The sequence below is a fragment of the Cydia strobilella genome, chromosome 12, assembly GCF_947568885.1.
Source record: "Cydia strobilella chromosome 12, ilCydStro3.1, whole genome shotgun sequence".
In the NCBI taxonomy this organism is placed as follows: Eukaryota; Metazoa; Arthropoda; class Insecta; order Lepidoptera; family Tortricidae; genus Cydia; species Cydia strobilella.
The window spans coordinates 2,232,883-2,252,339 of record NC_086052.1 but is presented as its reverse complement, the minus strand read 5'-3'; the positions used below and the strand labels follow the sequence as shown (position 1 = coordinate 2,252,339).

At 37.2% G+C, this 19,457-nt stretch overlaps 1 protein-coding gene across 1 annotated transcript in view; it reads right to left on the bottom strand.

The window, feature by feature from the left end:
• Positions 1-7,974: 7,974 nt before the first annotated feature.
• LOC134745925 (G-protein coupled receptor Mth2-like) overlaps positions 7,975-19,457 on the bottom strand; it is a 184,173-nt gene continuing 172,690 nt past the window's right edge. The window contains exon 10 of the mRNA XM_063680042.1: positions 7,975-10,617. Within this exon, the coding sequence (XP_063536112.1) occupies positions 10,513-10,617 (105 nt within the window). The 3' untranslated portion in view covers positions 7,975-10,512. The remainder of the gene's footprint in view (positions 10,618-19,457) is intronic.

Here is a 19,457-nt window from a genome sequence, read left to right as displayed (position 1 = left end):
GGGGGACGCTGGTTCGATTCCAGCCCCGGGCACTGGAGGTCTTGGTAATTTTTTCCTTTGTATTTATGATATTATATGTTCGGTTACTATTTATAAACCCTTAATAGTTAGTAGCGGGGTCTTCTGTCACAAGTATTTACAATACTTACAAGGAGATTCCAAGCATAACTAAATTGTAAATTGTGAAATGTTGTAATCAAAAATAAACAATTTTTTCATTTTTCATTTTCATTTCATTTTCATTTATTTCGTTTATATAACACAACACTTATCTGAAATCCGCATCAAAATCGGTTCAACCAAACGCGAGACAATCGCGAACAAACATACAGACGGGTCAAACTGAGAACCTCCTTTTTTTAAGGCGGTTAATGAAGCGATTAAAAAAAGGAACTGGAACTCTGCAACATAGGCACACGACGACGAGTCGTTTACTCTAAACAGTAGATGCCTATGGTTTACAAACCTGAGTTCCACTAGGTACAGTCAGTGTTCAGCATCAGCTCTATCTTGGGTACTGCTCTCCCAAGTGCTCATTAAGGCGTGTCGGATGACCAAAACAGCGTGTGTCTATGTTGCACCAAACCTGAGTTCCACTAGGTACAGCCAGAGTTCAGCATCAGCTCTATCTTGGGTACTGCTCTCCCAAGTGCTCATCAAGGCGTGTCGGACGACCCAAACAGCGTGTGTCTATGTTGCACCAAACCTGAATTCCACTAGGTACAGCCAGGGTTCAGCATCAGTTCTATCTTGGGTACTGCTCTCCCAAGTGCTCATCAAGACGTGTTGGATGACCAAAATAGCGTGTGCCTATGTTGCACCAAACCTGAGTTCCACTAGGTACAAGAGGAAACAACAAAAGATATTCTCCTAGACTGTAAACAGGTAGAAGTATACAAAAGAAAATACCTAGGGAGTCCGTGCACACTGAAGGAGGCAATTAGCAACCTGAAGACTTTGCTAGGTTTCGCGGAGGAGCTGGTTAGAGTAGCGCTACCTCGTCTCACGCAAAATAGGCACAGTGGATGTCGATTAGCGTAAAATGCCCAGCAAAACTAACTAACTACTAACTAGCATGGGAAAGATTCTCGAACGAGAACATTTCCCATACAAAACGTAGAACGTTTTCAAGAACGGCACAACTACTCAAGATATTGCCTAACAAACATGGAACATAAACATTATGTTACTTCTATTCAAAAACATCGCTTCGTTTTGGACGGTAGTCCGTTGCTTTTAATTTCTTCTTCCCAAGCTACGCTTTTAACATACCAAAATAGGTATAAAATAATGATAAAGTGTTGAAATTGTGAAAATAGCGCAATAAATTTTATAACGACAGGCTCGCATTCTCTTCATTTTGCTTAAGGCGCTCCGTAACGCCGATGACCTTCGATCTGAATCCCCTAGTTTTCTAAAGTTTTTTGAAGCTTATCATATTAACAGCAACGGCTTTAAGCATTATAGTACCACTTATTTACTTAAAAGTTCATTGTCTTCGATATATTTGGCATCAAAGTTGAACAATTTTAGGCCATTGGTTTTCTTTTAAACCTCTGATACGTTTTTCGAGACGTCAAAGACGAACCCAAATATGTAGACTTCGTATATGTAAGAATCCTTCACAGCAATCTAGTTACGAAAAAAGTGTTTATTTTTAGACAATGTAAAAAAAATCATAAAAATATAAGTATTTATTTCTTTCAAAATCCGGTAGACAAGAATGGAGATATTTAAAAGATTGAAGAACCGATAGCCGTTTGGCTTATAAATATTTCTATCTGTAGTGCAAATGTAGGAGATACGATTCAAAACTTGTCAAAAATGGATGAAAACCGCGGGTAGCCCCTTAATGAAGCATTCGTGATATTGGAAAAGGAATGTGAAAGGAATGCCTTCGCTCCTTGCGAAGATCCTAGCCAGAGCATTAAGACCTATCTTTACCTTTAGACATACTTTTTTTTTCAATCTAGTTTTTAATTCACTAACTGGTCGCCCAAGATACAGGCTATGCCTAGTTTGGGGACCCCTGTTCATACTGTTATAAATGTACCGCTGTATGCGCGAAACCTGGACCTCATGTATGTATGTATGTATGTAAACACTTTATTGTACATAAGACAGATTACAAACACAATAAAAGAACAAAAATATATACAATGTACAAAGGCGGACTTATCACTATAAGGGATCTCTTCCAGTCAACCTTTGAGCAATTGAGAATGAAACAATAAACATCATCATCATCATGTATACTCCATCTGCAAATTCCCATCTTTGTGTGTGCAAAATAAATATTTTTTTCATTTTTTTCACAGGTCAGACTGTCTGTTAGGGTCATAGACGTTTATGACCCTAAAAATAATTATCGAACCTGCTCACAAAATATCTCTTTGATTGGATAATTTGGCTAAGGAAACCCTCGACCCTGAACCGATGTCAAACTTCGGTCTTGTAGGAAGTTTCCTTTCTGTACGGTAGTACTATTATTTATTCTGTGGTCGTGGCAGGTGCATTTTTCGCCTAGTGACTAGTTTATCCCTGGCTTTATACCCGCTTTCTCGCCCCCGGTCAGTCCGCCACCAAGCAATGGAAATTCACACCTTTTCTTTTTCTTCCATCGCCAGAATAACAAAAAATTTAACATGGTGGAAAAACCAATAATACCGTATTCTTCTGGACTTCTGATTCCAGTGATTTAATTACACGTCAGTTCACGGCAATGGACGGAACGGGATTTATCTGAAAACTAATGAATAAGGATTTTTCTAATGAAATTCTGATCAGCAATTCATTCGATTGTGGTGAAGTTTTTCAGTTGAATTTGCTCGTGTTTATTCTAAGTTAAAATAAAGATAGGTAGTCGTAGGCAGAGTCGGACTAATCTAATTCTGCATGATGTTATGACAAAGTGTGGATATGTCAAAATAAATTTCTATGAAAGTATAGTATTTTAATGACACTCCCTCACTTTGTCCTGTTCAAGTCGGTGCAAAGAACTCTACTCACTTTTATGTAGAAAAGTCTCTACGTGGTTTTTGGTTATTGGCTAGCTCAATTTGGGAGTAAATCTAATTTAAGAGTCGCCGAGCTCGGCCAAATTTCACCTTCTCATACAAACGGAGTTTCGTTCTCACTTTAAAACTACGTGTTGGATTGTAATGAAACTTTACACATACAATGATATGAGGTATATCTAGGTCTGTAATTAGTTTTTATAGCTCCAACGTATAAAACAAACGAAATAGAGCAATAGCAAGTTGTGTATGAAAAACTTAAATTTCCTGTATTTTTTTAACTATGGTATCCCAATCCCATCAAAAACATTACATGTAAAAAGATGCCAGTCTCGCAACGCAATTCTTCTTCTACAAAAAAGTTTTGAGATGTAATGCGAAACCAAGTCGGTAATTTTAGTCAGTGCCAGGGGGTGTAAATACCGTATCAATATTAGATTAGATATCTTTATTGTTTAATACATTCGTGGGACCAGTTATACGCAGCAGGCATACAGCGCTCTGCGGGTACAGTACAACAACGCGTACAGGGTGGTATTCGGGCTGCCGCGACACTGTAGCGCATCGGGTATGTTCACGGAGGGACGGATCGATGGTTTCCACGCGATCATCAGGAAGCGGTGTAGCTCGCTGTTGAGGCGATGGCGCGCCAGCTCGAATACCATCCTCTGCACGTTGGCCGACCGGTGGGACTCACCGTGGCTGAAGCACTGGGTGCAGCTACATGCCCCATTATATAAAATTCTATTTTAATATTATGTTTGTACTAACCCTAGATTTAAGTATTAGTATGTATGTTACTAACACATTATGGACTTATGAAATAAAACTATGAAAACGGATTATATCGCGTATATTGAATTTATAATACATCCCGACGTTTCGAACTCTTTACAGCGTTCGTGGTCAACGGGTGACTGAGGAAAAATTACAAAATGCAAAAATACCCACATACTAAAATAATGAACAATCATAGACTACAAACTTTAAGGCTGGTTGTACATGCAAAATCGGTTCATAAGGCTAGTTATACACTATAATTATTTTTCAAGTAAAGATATATATATATACGCGATAAAAAACTATGCCGGCTCCAACCCTACACCTCCAATTCCTAATCCATACCATATTAATTCCAAATCCTACAATTTAGGAGGGAATTAAATCTTCTCGGGTCCGTGGTGTAGGGTTGGAGCCGGCATAGTTTTTTATCGCGTATATATATATATCTTTACTTGAAAAATAATTATAGTGTATAACTAGCCTTATGAACCGATTTTGCATGTACAACCAGCCTTAAAGTTTGTAGTCTATGATTGTTCATTATTTTAGTATGTGGGTATTTTTGCATTTTGTAATTTTTCCTCAGTCACCCGTTGACCACGAACGCTGTAAAGAGTTCGAAACGTCGGGATGTATTATAAATTCAATATACGCGATATAATCCGTTTTCATAGTTTTATTTCATGAGTAACTATCGCGGTAACCGAAGACAATATTACATTATGGACTTATTTGTTCGAAATAAATTATTATTGATTGATTGATTTGTTGTTATAGCGGCAACAGAAATACATCATCTGTGAAAATTTCAACTGTCTAGCTATCACGGTTCATGAGATACAGCCTGGTGACAGACAGACAGACAGACGGACAGACGGACAGCGGAGTCTTAGTAATAGGGTCCCGTTTTTACCCTTTGGGTACGGAACCCTAAAAAGCTCATATGTTGAAATTGCAACGTTATTTCCCTTTTCACTGGTAGAAAGAAAGATAAGAATCATCTTGCAGCAACACCTAATAATTCTATCAAATTACGCGTCAATCAGCACCAGACGGTCTTACCCTAATTGTAAGTATAATAAAAGTCATCAATATATAAAGCTTGTTTATTTAACGTCATGTTTTGCAAAATAGACAAATATACATTTGAAATCGTCATTTACTTAAAATTCCGCATCAACATTCAACAATAATACATTACATAGTACACCCTCGGTAATTAGACTAATTCGCCAAATTACACGTCATTAGGACTGTTATTCTCAAAGTTTGTTGAGCGCATCGCTTCAGGAAAACATGAGTATAATCTGTATAATATTTGATCTCTTGAGTTAGGCCGATCGCATGTCGGGCACTAATTTAATAAAAAGAAAGTAAATTATTATTGTTAGAAAAAGAACCAACCACAGGTCACTTTTCTTTATAAAATTTTTATATAGGTACGAATATATATGTTCTTACGACAGACATACTCTATTGCCTAGGTTGGTTGGACGATATCAGCCTGTCAGAACAAAAAATTGACAGTTCCGTACAGACAGGCCGATATCGTCCGGCGGACTGATAATCAGTGAGCCCCTTTAGAAAGAGACGACTATTGGTTACAATCCTTTAATAAAACGCAAAATAGGAACTAATATAAGTAATATAACTTATTCTTACTAGAAGACAACGCGACAGACATACTGTTGACAAAGTCACACTAACCTGGTTATTCAAATCCCTAACAGCATTTATACGTCATAATGACGTCAGCGACATCTTTATGACGTCATTATGACGTCGCTGACGTCTTTATGACGTCATTATGACGTCGCTGACGTCTTTATGACGTCATTATGACGTCGCTGACGTCACTGCTACCTGGGATGCGCTCAAAAAGCTACGAAAATAACATCCCTCCTCAAGTTCAAGTTACACTATTAGCCTAAAGGATAAAATAATCTCAATTTTACAAGATTAGGTTGATTTGGAAACAAAATACGAGAATACAGTGTACAGAATACAGTTCTACGAATCTAATTATTGTCGTGGGTTAATTTTGAAGGTTTGTTCCACAGGATGGGATTAGGCTGAGACGGGGACCTATTCAACAAGTTATAACGACATGTGGTGACATCTTTAATTTGTGTCGAAGTGCGGGCCTAGCCAAATAAGTCTAGATATCGGCGGCTCGTGGCATTTAGGTAGTACTAGTGATGAGACATCTCACATATTAACTGTGACATATTTTAACTTTTGAAAATTACATAATTGACAAGACATGTTTTTGATAGTGTTACCGAATAAATTACACTTAAATTTCATGTAACATCTCCGCTACTTCTGACCTCAAGTGGATTTTCACAGATAGAAGAAATAGAATAACTTGTAATAATTTAGAACAAATATTAATTGTATATCACAAATTCTGGATGAGATTGGCTTAGGACCGGGATAAGTGGCGTACTCGAGGAGAGGCCTATGCTCAGCAGTGGGCGATAGAACAATGATATGATGATGATGATGATGATATCACGACTGTCATATATTAAATGATGGAAAATATTTTTTCTAATTGGTTACCTTTGTTCGACTTGTAACTTACTCGAACTTACTTGTTACACGGTTACATCACTCAGAAACGTCAAACGCTGCCTAACGGCCCGGCCATGACATCGCGCGGCGGCGGCAGCGGCGAGCGGCGGCCATAGGTGAGAACGAAAAGTGCGATCGCTGTGTCTCGCTCCAACTTATGGCCGCCGCTCGCCGCTGCCGCCGCCGCGCGATGTCGTGGCCGGGCCGTTAATGCCACGAGCCACCGATGCCTACAAATAACACTCGCTCATAGAAAACGCCAATCGAAATGAAATAACGTATGGAGATGATCACGTGACTTTTCGTTCCAGCTGTCATCCAGATACTTTTTTTGGCGTTTGTCGATGTGCGATCATCTTGGCTAGGTCTCCTGCGGATAAACGGCTGTCTATCATTTGTCACCATACCTGTCACGCTCTAACAAGTACGTAAGTGCGAAAGTGACGCATGATATGTCAAGTGACAAAAACGCGACCATGACACCGGTACTGGTAATTTCAGTATTTTAACATTTTGAGCGCTATTTGTTATATGCAAAAATCTCGCGCTAATATCGTTGATACAGTTTAGTGAATAAAGTTACCGAGCTAAATTCTCATGCTAAGTGCTAAGTAAATTGTAAAAATTAAATAAAATAGAACTAAATGCAAAACATAGTGGCAACAGTTGACTTAATATTGATATAACAATCATATTTTTGTGAGATTTTTGTAAACCTGTTTTTTTCTAACGTTAAACGTGTTGGCCATAATTTCATGTTGGCGAATTGATGAATGATCTTCTAAAGTTACGGGTAATAACTTTATTATATGCAAAACTTGAGACGTCCTTGCGTCTAATGGTTCTTGGAAATTTTTCGATATCAGGACTTTTAAAAGTCGTAAAAAGTAAAAAAAAAATATGGCATTGTGAGACCGTCTAATATTATAATTTATATACTAACTATATTGTAAAAAGCTCTCAGAGCTGAGAGCGATACAAAATTCAGAAGCTATGCTATAGCCCCATAGACCCGTTCGTATAATTATATATGTGTTCAAAACGCGAAAGTTTAAAGAGCTATGCTATGTCATTAAATCAGTAATGTCACAAAACCGTTTCGGATAGGTCCCCCGCCGCCGTCGTGACGCTCATTTGTTTAGTAATTTGTAAAGTAATAGAGTCTCGTACAAACCCTTATCTTATCGCGCTCTAAATTGAATTTTAATTTCGTATTACGTATTCTTGTTCCGTCATTTTACAGTCTTATACCAAAAACAAGTAAAAAGTGCCCCTTGTGTAAGTTGAAGTAATTAAATGAAAATATTAACATTGAATGTCAACTTGTCTATACAAATAGACATCTAGTTTGGCAAGCCATTTCTGTCAGTAGAAGAAGGCGGCAAATTTAAAATAATGTAGGCATGTTTTTGCGTAGAAAATTTGAATTTCGTGTCTTTTTCTATTGACAATGTGTGCTTGCCAGAGTATATTATAATGCTCCTACATAGGTCAGACCTCCTAACATGACTAACGTTGTCGCGCGCGACTTCATACGTAAAGTCGCGCTCGACATTGTGCGACAACGCAAGTCATGAGGGGTCTGGGGCACTTTAGTTTTTGAGCTAGGTATATTTAAAAGTGAAGGTTCTTACATATATCGAAATGAGATATCATATAACATTTAAAACTATACTTAAAATAATATAAATAAATTAACTTAGTTTATAACATTAATAATTACACAATATATGACTAGCCCTCGTAAAGGAAAGGAAATGCACCATGATTGTTACTATTTTATATAAATATGGCACAATACATTTTTTGTCAAATTAAAAAAATGCAGAAGCGAGCGGTCTGTATGAGCTCTTTAACAATTGGAAACACTAATAAAAATTGAATATTTTGTCCGAGAATATTATTTTATATTTGGAAATTCGGAATACTGTGTGAGTGGCAATTGTGGAGGCAATGCCTTCCGTATTTTATGTAACCAAGAAATTATTATCAAAAAGTTTAAGGTGATATTAGTATGCCAAGGAAATATTTCCTTTACCTTAGTTGTTTTCTGATATTATACATTCGAAAAAACGACTATTTCGGACAAAATAACTTCGGAAAAAGTGCACTCCACAAACAAAATCAACTTACATAATAACCATTAACTTCTTGGTCTCGTCTATCATTAATGATATAAAAATATCCAATTCTCTTACTCTAACTATTAACAACCATAGCTACAACAAGCTGTTTTAACTAAACGGTAACTTTAAATGGACATTTTTCTGTTTGTACAATCCTAAATATACAATTTTTACAAGGAACGGGGCCACGAAACGGGCGCTCAGAGGATGCTTGACGCTGACGCCGACCGCCATACATTTGTCACGAGAAACCCCACACGTTTCTCGACGCAGCGACACCATTTTGCATAGCGCTGACTAAACGCCGACGCGCAAAAGACGCCAGTGTGGGGTCTCTGTGGGGCCACCCCACACAAGCGTCTCCCAAGCGTCTGCGTCTAATCAACTCTATGGATGTTGCTCGACGCAACGTTGGCACAACAGCGCAGCGACACCATTTTCCATAGCGCTGATTAATAGACGCTCAAAGGACGCCAGTGTGTCAACATATATACGAGTTCCGTGGAGTTAAAGTAAGGAACATGGTAGAACAGCAAAGTAACGTTCGAAAGGCGCTATCACAGAAAACTAAAGATCACGCGTCTTTCACTCTAAAAGCCCATTTATATTATCTGACACAAAAAGGTTTAAAAGGACTCTTTCCCCGATATCGTGTCAGTTGATGTAAAAGGGCTACACACATACAGGTGGTTTAGATCGCTTCTAATAGTTTGGACTCCAGCGTAATGACATAATATTGGTATTGCCGAGTGTTGTGACACACTTGACATAGATATCGATATACGCGTAATTGGATGTCAATGAGTTCACGATCGAACAAAGCTAGGTACCTACCCACTTATACCTGTGGTGTGATGTGTTCTGAATTCTGCTTGGATAATAATCTGGATTAGGAATCCCTCGCTGGAATTTCACTAGAAACCTCAATTCCATTTCCAGTGCTGTTAGCGAAAATTTTAAATTTATTTGTTCTTTGTGGAACTTGAACTAAACAGTTTTTTTCATCACTTTACTATTTAAATGCAGTAAGTAGGTAATTTTTCCATTACACATAAATTTAAGTTATACCTACCTATCACAACGGCGCAACATCAGTCATTCGTTCTGCGTAATATGTCAACCTCTGATAACCATATAAAATTAATGCAAAAATGTATGGGTAATCGAGAATGACCGTACTTAACTGACCATAATTATATAGACTTTAAAGAAATAAGGTTAACCTATAAAATTTCTGTTAACACTGACCGCCAAATACTTCAACTGACGCGCGCGGCTACAGCCTAATATCAACCTTCGTGCATTGCGACAAGGTTCAAGATGACGCGCCGCAAACGACAGGTGTAGCATTGGAAGGGTTAAAAGTATATTCGCCGGTAGATGCCACAAAATGATACTGAAAGCTCAAACCACTGAAGCGATCTTAAATAATAATACTGTTACTAATATCAGTCTCGAGCGTCTATAATGTGACAGCTCTTAAACGCGACCATTTTATACAACAAATCCATGCAGCAGCCAATTCATCGCAACCATTTTAATCGGTTGTCTTGTCAATTTATTTCAACCAGAAGGGCTAAGATGGCCAGGTCTTTATCATTTGTCACCACGCCGAGTGCGAATATGATGCATGACATGACCGGTGATAAAAACGCGACCATGATATCGCTGTTGATATCTAATGGATCTGTCATAAATGTCACCATTTCAAAACTATAGATTCGTGCCGGATTACTATAGATGGATGCGGCAAACTGGTAAACCATACATTTTGATACCAGTAGCAGAATCTGTCAGCCAGTTGGAGAACCAGTTGATACTATGTATTTGACAAAGACCGGTTACCAGGTTTAACGCGGGCATATGTATTTGGTAGCGATGCATCTCTCATACCGATAATTATGCATCATTGCGTTATACACTGCGCTAGCGACATCGCTAGCGTTTATTGGCTCGATAAATGACTTGGTAAGGTTTACCAATCCAGTTCTTAAACTAGTAAATACACTTTAAACGAAGTCTCTCCTACCGGAGCCGACGCTGCACTTTGCACTGACTACTGACACTTCTGAACCGTCCCTTCTTCGTCGGCAGAACTGGCAGAATTTTGATAGCTGTGGACAAAACAAAAGGGTCAACATTTTTTTAGTGTGAGTTAAGGTTATGTGACTTTAAGAACTATGGATAATAGAAGAGGAAAGATGCTTGGGCACCTGATACGACACGACGAATTTATCAAAAACATCATAGAAGGGAAAGTTGAAGCAAAGAGGAAGGAGGGAAGACCGAGGAGAAAGTACATGCATCAAATAAAGGAAAAACTCAACGTCGTGTCGTATCAGGTTGTCAAAGAGAAGGCAGAGGACCGCGAAACATGGAAATTGCTCCACCGACAAGAGACTTACTCTTAAATATATGATGATGATGATGACTTTCCTGGGGACCTCACAAAATAAATGACTTTTTTCCTAGTATAAAGTATAATTTCTGCACTTTATCCTTATCGGCACGGTTGTAAAATCTTCTACATCTTTAAATTTGTATGATGAAAGTTTTAGAAAAGTGTATCAAAATCGTTAACAATATAGCTCCTATATTACGTTTGTAGAATTATAATTCGTCTAGATGAATCTTCATTTAAAATATCATTCGAAATAAACCGAGCTATGCTGGCTTTATCTTTATCTTTATCTTAAGCTACGAGTATGCTGAGAATCGAATGCGTAATTATGTTAGAGCATAATAATACTAATTACCTAGTTGATAAGAGACAAGAGTAAGTTTTATTTCCATTTATTCAGTCCTATTATCATAAACTCTACTTATAAATGCACGCAATCATTTTATATTAACATATTATTACCAGTAATAAAAACCTAGAAATCAACTGAGCATCATAAAAATTTCCGAGAACTAAGAAACAATATGGATGAAGTAGGTATTAAATAAATAGTAAGGCCACGGACTTAATTGATAAACCACGTAAAGTTCAAGTTAATGTAGTTCTTCAATAATTACGCTATTCAGCAATTAAATTTCATGGCACTGCGAAGTCATTGCCATGATATTTTACAATCATTCGGCGTTATTGCAAATGAAAATTACCATATTTAAGAGCCAACAGGAGTGGTCATTTCTCCATACAAACGTACTCGACTGTTTCCTCCCTGGTTTTTGAAGCTAGAGGAATGATTTTTTCAACACAGATTAATATTGTCAATATCTGTGTCGGTGTGTTTTGCTTTTTTTGATATTTTTGTTTTTTAAGGCGCTAGAGCCCTTCAAACATGGCCAAAAATGGCCTCACTGACTATGCCGCAATGAGAGGCGTGGTATTCAAAACTGGTATCAATTAGCCAAAAAATCAAAACAGTCCGACACAGACAATTTCATAATCATTTAGATTTCCAAATTTGGTTACGATTGCTTAAGTTTTGGAGGAGGAAACAGTCGAGTACGATACCTCGATTTTTGAGATTTTTACGCAGGATTTTTCGCCTAAGCTGCAGTTGTCCTTATCGCACTAATTTTAGGGGCGGGGTCAAGTTTCTAAATACGTACACGGACAGAAAAGTGATGGGCAATAGTCGACATTGAAAGTCGATAATCTAGTGATGTGATAAGTTATCGATAAACCATAACAAAGTCGCGATTTGCCTCTTAGTAGGCGAAGTAAGTAAAGTGAGTATGCACTTTGGCCTCAGGGGATATCGTTTAACACTATTTATTATTCCTTGGTTCATACAAAGCTGAGCTGACGCACTAGCTACGAGATTAAGTCCTGACTACCCCCCAAAAAGGGAGGGGAAAAGTCGGCTTCTGCGGTCCAGTTTGCCTCTATTTCTACCTATCTCTTGATATGAGATCAAATTTGGTATAAATTTTGTGTAAATTAGGGACGAATAATTTATTTTAGAAATAATAGTTTCACATTTTCATACACAAATCTGAATATATACGAACGAAAAATTAAAACTATATATAATTTTTGGTCACAGATTTGCTCTTTAGAAGCAAATTGTGGTGATTTGCACTAAAAATTAATTACACAATTTAGTTTATTCATTCTTTATTTAGAAAAGTATCAGTTCTAAGTACGTATTATTATATTGCTTTATATTTTACAATTTTCACTATTATTCAAAAATTTATTTTAAACAAAGTATTAATTTTATTAAAACTTTTGTGACGTGATCTCATGAAAGCCACGAGGCGAAATACTTTTTACGCCAATTATTTTTTTTTTTTTTTAATTTACAACAAAGACGAAAGTTCGAAAAAAATGTGGTTACTTAATAATTGCCTAACTTGTTGAAAAAATTACTTTACATAATATCAATTTATAACCGTAGTATATTCCATGATATGTTTTAAATACACCATATTATTTCCTAATTTTTAAAAGAATATTTAATACCTTTAAAATAATATCTGTCTGTCTGTCTGTCAATCTGCCTGTCCGTCTGTCACCAGGCTGTATCTCGTGAACCGTGATAGCTAAAAAGTTGCAATATTTATTTACGGATGATGTATTTCTGTTGCCGCTATAACAACAAATACTAAAAACAGAATAAAATATTTTTTTAAGTGGGGCTCCCAAACAACAAACGGGATTTTTTGCCGTTTTTTGCGTAATGGTACGGAACCAACTCGCACTTGGCCGTTTTTTGTTAATAGCTTTGAACTTTTTTTATGTGGGAATAAACGCTTCGAATACATTTTTCTAGACATCATTCTGAATCCAATGAGGTATCATACGTATTTTTAGGAGTTAGTATCTCTATTAGTGGCAGCCGTACAAGCCCAATTTCAAAGAAAAACCGAAAATCGATGTACAGGTTAGCCGTTTGGCACACGCATACTAAGAGGTCAAAACAAAATTTTTGATCCGCAGTTTCTAAAAAAAATCCCTTAGGAGGGGTATGCTGAAACTTTTTTTTTGTATGAAAAAAAAAAAAACATATTTTTTTCCAAAAACCTATCGTGTGTGGTATCATACGAAAGGGCTTTTTGAGGCGATTCTAAAATTATACCACATTATTACATTTTAGCCATTTTTTTGTAAATTAAAACAAATAGAATTTTCAAAACACACCAAGTTTGGGGTCAAGTTAAAGGGTTAAGTAGAACTGTGTCACTTTGTATTGAAAAAAAAAAACTAAATAAATTTTTTATTGCTTTTTTGGGGTTACATATGAGGATATCACGTATCATTTGTACAAAAAAAATCTGCCATATCGTATCTGGAGGAGCCCAAACTTGGTATGTTTTGAAAATTCTTTTTCTTTCAATTTAAGAAAAAACCGGCCAAGTGCGAATCGGAATCGGGCGCCGAGGGTTCCGTACATTACACAATTTAAACAATGTATTTTTATGTGAAACGTGAGTGAAAGGTAAATAGCGGTTTACGATTTATAACGTATTAAAAAAAAACTACTAACTAGATCTCGTTCAAACCAGTTCTCGGTAAAAGTTGGCAAGGTAATGTACATCATATATTTTTTCAGTTTTATCATTCTCTTATTTTAGAAGTTAGAGGGGGGGGTTACACATTTTACCACTTTGGAAGTGTCTCTCGGTCTCGCGCAAACTATTCAGTTTAGAAAAAAAATATATGAGAAACCTCAATATCATTTTTGAAGACCTATCCATAGATACCACACACGTATGGGTTTGATGAAAAAAAAAATTTTTTTGGGTTTCAGTTCTAAGTATGGGGAACCCCTAAAATTTTTTTTTTCCTATTTTTGAGTGAAAATCTTAATGCGGTTCACAGAATACATCTACTTACCAAGTTTCAACAGTTCTTATAGTTTCGGAAAGAAGTGGCTGTGACATACGGACGGACGACAGACAGACAGACATGACGAATCCATAAGGGTTCCGTTTTTTGCCATTTGGCTACGGAACCCTAAAAATGGCTAAAATGCAATGATGTGGTATATTTTCAGAATCGCTTCAAAAAGCCCTTTCGTATGATAGATGAGAAGTATACGATAGGTTTAAAAAAAAGTTTTTTTTTATACAAAAAAAGGTTTCAGCACTCCCCTCCTAAGGGAATTTTTTTTAGGAACTGCGGGTCAAAATTTTTGTTTTGACTAGTATATACGTGTACCAAACGGCTAACCTGTACATCGATTTGCGGTTTTTTTATGCGAACAGCTTACACTATTTTTTCACCACCTTGAACCTTTTGTAGACTAGACTATTGTCCCAAAATATTGGGCGACGACCGGTCGTCTGGCCTAGGAGGTAGTGACCCTGCCTGTGAAGCCGATGGTCCTGGGTTCGATGATATGATATGATGAGCACAGATATTTGTTCCTGAGTCATGGGTGTTTTCTATTTGTATTTAAGTATTTATATATTATGTATATCGTTGTCTGAGTACCCATAACACAAGCCTCCTTGGGCTTACCGTGGGACTTAGTCAATCTGTGTAAGAATGTCCTATAATATTGATTTAATATTTATTATTATTTATTTATTTATTGGGTTTCATATTTATTCCGATCAGAATTAGGAGCTCTTCAATTTATACCTATTTTTATCAAAATCTGACACATAAATAAAAAAACGGACCATCAATAAAACTGTATAATTACATCAAAGTAAGAAATATCACATGTCACATGTTTCTTTATTATGATAATTTTATCTAACCTGAGGCTTTCTTTTTTTCTATTCAACGGAGCCGGAGAGCGGCAAATTTGTTATTCAAGACGCTTGCTCGAAAAGATCTTATTTCATGCAGGTGTACTGAAGGGAAAAGGCCTATATTGTTCCCGCGGGAGTTATAGCTTTCTTTTTTAATTAGGTATGTCACTAATTCATACGAACCAAGTAAGTTATAAGTAAAATACTTTGTTTAAAATCAAGGTATAAGGGAGTTTTACTTTTAAAATACTCACGACTATAATTTAATATTTTTGTTTATCATATTTAAAAATATTTAATTGGATTAATTTAACAGCCGTTATCTTGTATGTTTTTATACAACAATGTTTTCTTGTATGTCCATGTTATGTTATGTTTTTTTACTATTCTGTAACTCGAAATGTTAATTAGATTGCAGGTTGTAGAAGGATATTGAATTTAGTTACTAAAAACGCGAGCGGCGTGAGGCCGGCGAGGAGCGCAAATAACGTGCGCGTCGGTGTGCGTGCACCACACACACTGGGATAGTCCCTCGGTACGCGGTACCGCCCCCGTCAGCGCGACGACGATATTCTCTTTCAAATCTCAAAATTGAGTTTGGTCTCGGCTCCTGTTGGCTCTTAAGAGTACCCGGAAAGCTCGGCCGAATTTCACCTTCCCATACAAACGGAGTTTCGTTCTCATTTTAAAACTACGTGTTGGTGTAATGAAACTTTGCACATACAATGACATGAGGTATATCTAGGTCTGTAATATTTATTGGAACAAATTAAATAAAAATATAGTAACAAAACTTATAAACTAAACGTAACTAAAATATACTACCTATCCTAAACCTTAACTAAAATAAAAATTCACCCCTCGAATTGTAATTAGTTTATATATAACTTTATTATATAAAACAAACAAAATAGAGTAAAAACAAGTTTTGTATGAAAAACTTAAATTAAGCTTTGGCCCGCATTACACGGCGCGCCCTCGACCAGTGAAGACGTGTCGTTGATGCTCCGTGAAGACGGTCCTCGTAAATTGGACCGAAACATGTCGAGCTATTCGATTTAATAATACGTGAGTGACCCATTTTATAATAATTATTTTCTTTATTCTCGCCCTCTTTTATAAATTTATTGACTTTCCTCTAGTCTATTGTACGCAGTGCTATATCTGTCTACCGTTCTTCATCAATTCTCATCTACTCAAAGGTTAACTGGTAGAAATCCCTTAAAGGGATAAGTTCGCCTTTGTACTGCCTATTTCTGTGCCATATTTGTGTTCTATGTCTTTGTACAATAAAGAGTTTATACACACATACATACATAATTTAATATGTTTGAGTCTCACGGGAGTTTTATAGTTAAATCTTAAATTCGCTGTATATTTTTTACAATGGTATCTGAAGCTACATAAACTAATTACAGACAGATATACCGTATCCTATTGCAAGTACAAAGTTTCAGAGCAGTCTAGCTAGTTATTTAAAAATGAGAGCGTAACTACGTTTGCACGGAGAACCGAGCTTGCCGGGGACTTTTAATATGTTGATTATTGAGGTGTGATAATAATTACCATAAAGGTGACGTTCAGATGTCAACTGTATTTCTGCTGCGGAGTCGTTTTTGCCCCCGCTAAATGTTTTCCAAATACTTCCAATGATAAAATGAATGACGGAATGACCGACATAATATCGGCAGAAATGGGGCAACGGACAATATCAAGGAAATGTACAGTTATATTATGAGTCTTCTCAAATGATTTTTACGTCTAAGACTAATCTGTTAAACAAGAGCCGTTGTTTCTTTCGTGCGAGCGGTCGGCCATTGTGCGTTATTGTGTCTGACAATGGCACGCGCCGTAGCACGCGCTCAGACACAATGGCAGACAATGGCCGATCGCTCGCATAAAAGAAACAATATATCAAGGACAGCGGCGGCTGGTGATTCTATATTATGGGTGTTCACTATCACAGTAAAAAACTACACATTCAATTAACCGACACAAAATACGGTAATTGAACTCTCTTATAGAATTTCGCTATTACGAATATCTTGACGACCGATAAACGCTAACTGCAGTTCATTTTACAAATGGATTCTAGGTTGTGAATGTTGTTTTAAAATTTTATGGAAATATGTGCTAAATTGTTAACACATCGGTTTCGGTCCAAGCAAACTCACCGCACAGCCGTCGCCCGGCCCGCCCGCGCCCGCTCCAAACAAGACATATGTACTTAGGTAGGTAACACGATAAACTAAAACACCTAAGAAATAAAACTATGAAAACGGATTATATCGCGTATATTGAATTTATAATACATCCCGACGTTTCGAACTCTTTACAGCGTTCGTGGTCAACGGGTGACTGAGGAAAAATTACAAAATGCAAAAATACCCACATACTAAAATAATGAACAATCATAGACTACAAACTTTAAGGCTGGTTGTACATGCAAAATCGGTTCATAAGGCTTGTTATACACTATAATTATTTTTCAAGTAAAGATATATATATATACGCGATAAAAATAAACTATGCCGGCTCCAACCCTACACCACGGACCCGAGAAGATTTAATTCCCTCCTAAATTGTAGGAGGGTATCCCAATATGGGACCGGCAACAAACTCGGCGGGACACATCTTTTCAAAACATCAGAATGTCCAGCATCATCCAACACTACGGTCTCACAGTCTATGTCTCGCTTGCTCCTTTATCAGGTGGACTACAGGATCCCAAGCTGGTGGTAGAGAAAAGCCATCTTCCCTATTAAAGTTTGGATATTTCTTAATCTCAATGGCCTCGCGCAGCATTCTGGGTATGTAACGCTTCTCCTTGGCAAGAACCAGAGGCTTATCAAACTTGATTGAGTGATTGGCTTTATCCATGACATGCTCACAGACAGCAGACCTAGGTCGACGGTGCTTGACATCAGCTATGTGTTCCTTCACCCGAGTGGAAATGCTCCGTTTCGTCTGCCCGACATATGATAGGCCACACTCACAGTCCAGCCTGTACACTCCTGCAGTCTGTAGAGGGGTATTGCATTTTACAGGCCTCAGGAATTGTGACATCTTCTTCATTGGCTTGAAATATGTTTTTATAGAAGCACGCTTCAAGATGTCCTCGCTCCAACTCCATAGTAAATTTTATTTTGCTATGGATGGAATTTAGGTGATCCAAGAAAGTTGAAACACTACTTTTTGGAAGTATAGTAAAAGTGTCATCTACGTATCTTTTAAATATCTTCGGTCGCACAGGAGCCAATGAGAGTGCCCTCTCCTCGAAGTCCTCCATAAAGATGTCAGCGACTACTGGAGACACCGGAGACCCCATGGCCACGCCGTCGACTTGAAGATAGAATTCACCATTCCATAGCAAGTAGCCAGATGTAAGGCAATGTTCCAACAGCTTAGCATATTCCTCTGACATGTTCTGCTCACATAACCTCTTCTTGACAATTTCAATGCAGTCTTGTACCGGTAGGCTTGTAAATAGCGACTGGACGTCAAAACTGACCATGATCTCATCATCAGTCAATGTTAGGTCTTTAATATACGCGATATAATCCGTTTTCATAGTTTTATTTCATGAGTAACTATCGCGGTAACCGAAGACAATACTAAAACACCTAGTTACTTTTATCACAGCGACATAACACAACCACGGTGTTTTTGCATATTGATCTTATTTAATGACATATAAGTTTTTGTTTTTGACGAACATTGTTACGAAAGTTCAAGGTTTTCCTTTTATATTGAACTCGAGTCGATTTTGTAAACTTTTTTCACATTCTCCCGTTAAATTCATTCATTTTAAATACCTCACAACAAACAAATTATGTGCACTTACTGCTTAAACTCTTGGTTAATTATATATAATAAAAAAATGCCAAAATTCCATTCACGCGCGTACTTTAAAATTGACTACTAACTAAGGTCTGTTTACAAACAAGTGAGAATATGGCGCGCACAATGCGCGCGCTTTCGACGAGAGGGCGCAAGGTCAAACGGGCTACGGAGCGCCGCTCCAATTTTACCTCTTTCTTCATAGAAAATCTTCTGTTTCACGTGCGGAACTGTAGCGAAACTTCTCTTTCGCTCTCATTGAATTTCCTATTGATTTTATCTACTAAATCTTTTTCATAGGAGCGCAATCCAAAGCGCTCCGCTTCGCGCGTTACCTATGATTCCTATGAAATTATAGGAGTAGGCCGAGTAGTATAGGCCGTCTATAAACTTATAATGAATAAAGGTAATTATTTAATTGGTATTTTACTTTTGTACGATAGATCTTAAAGAGTAA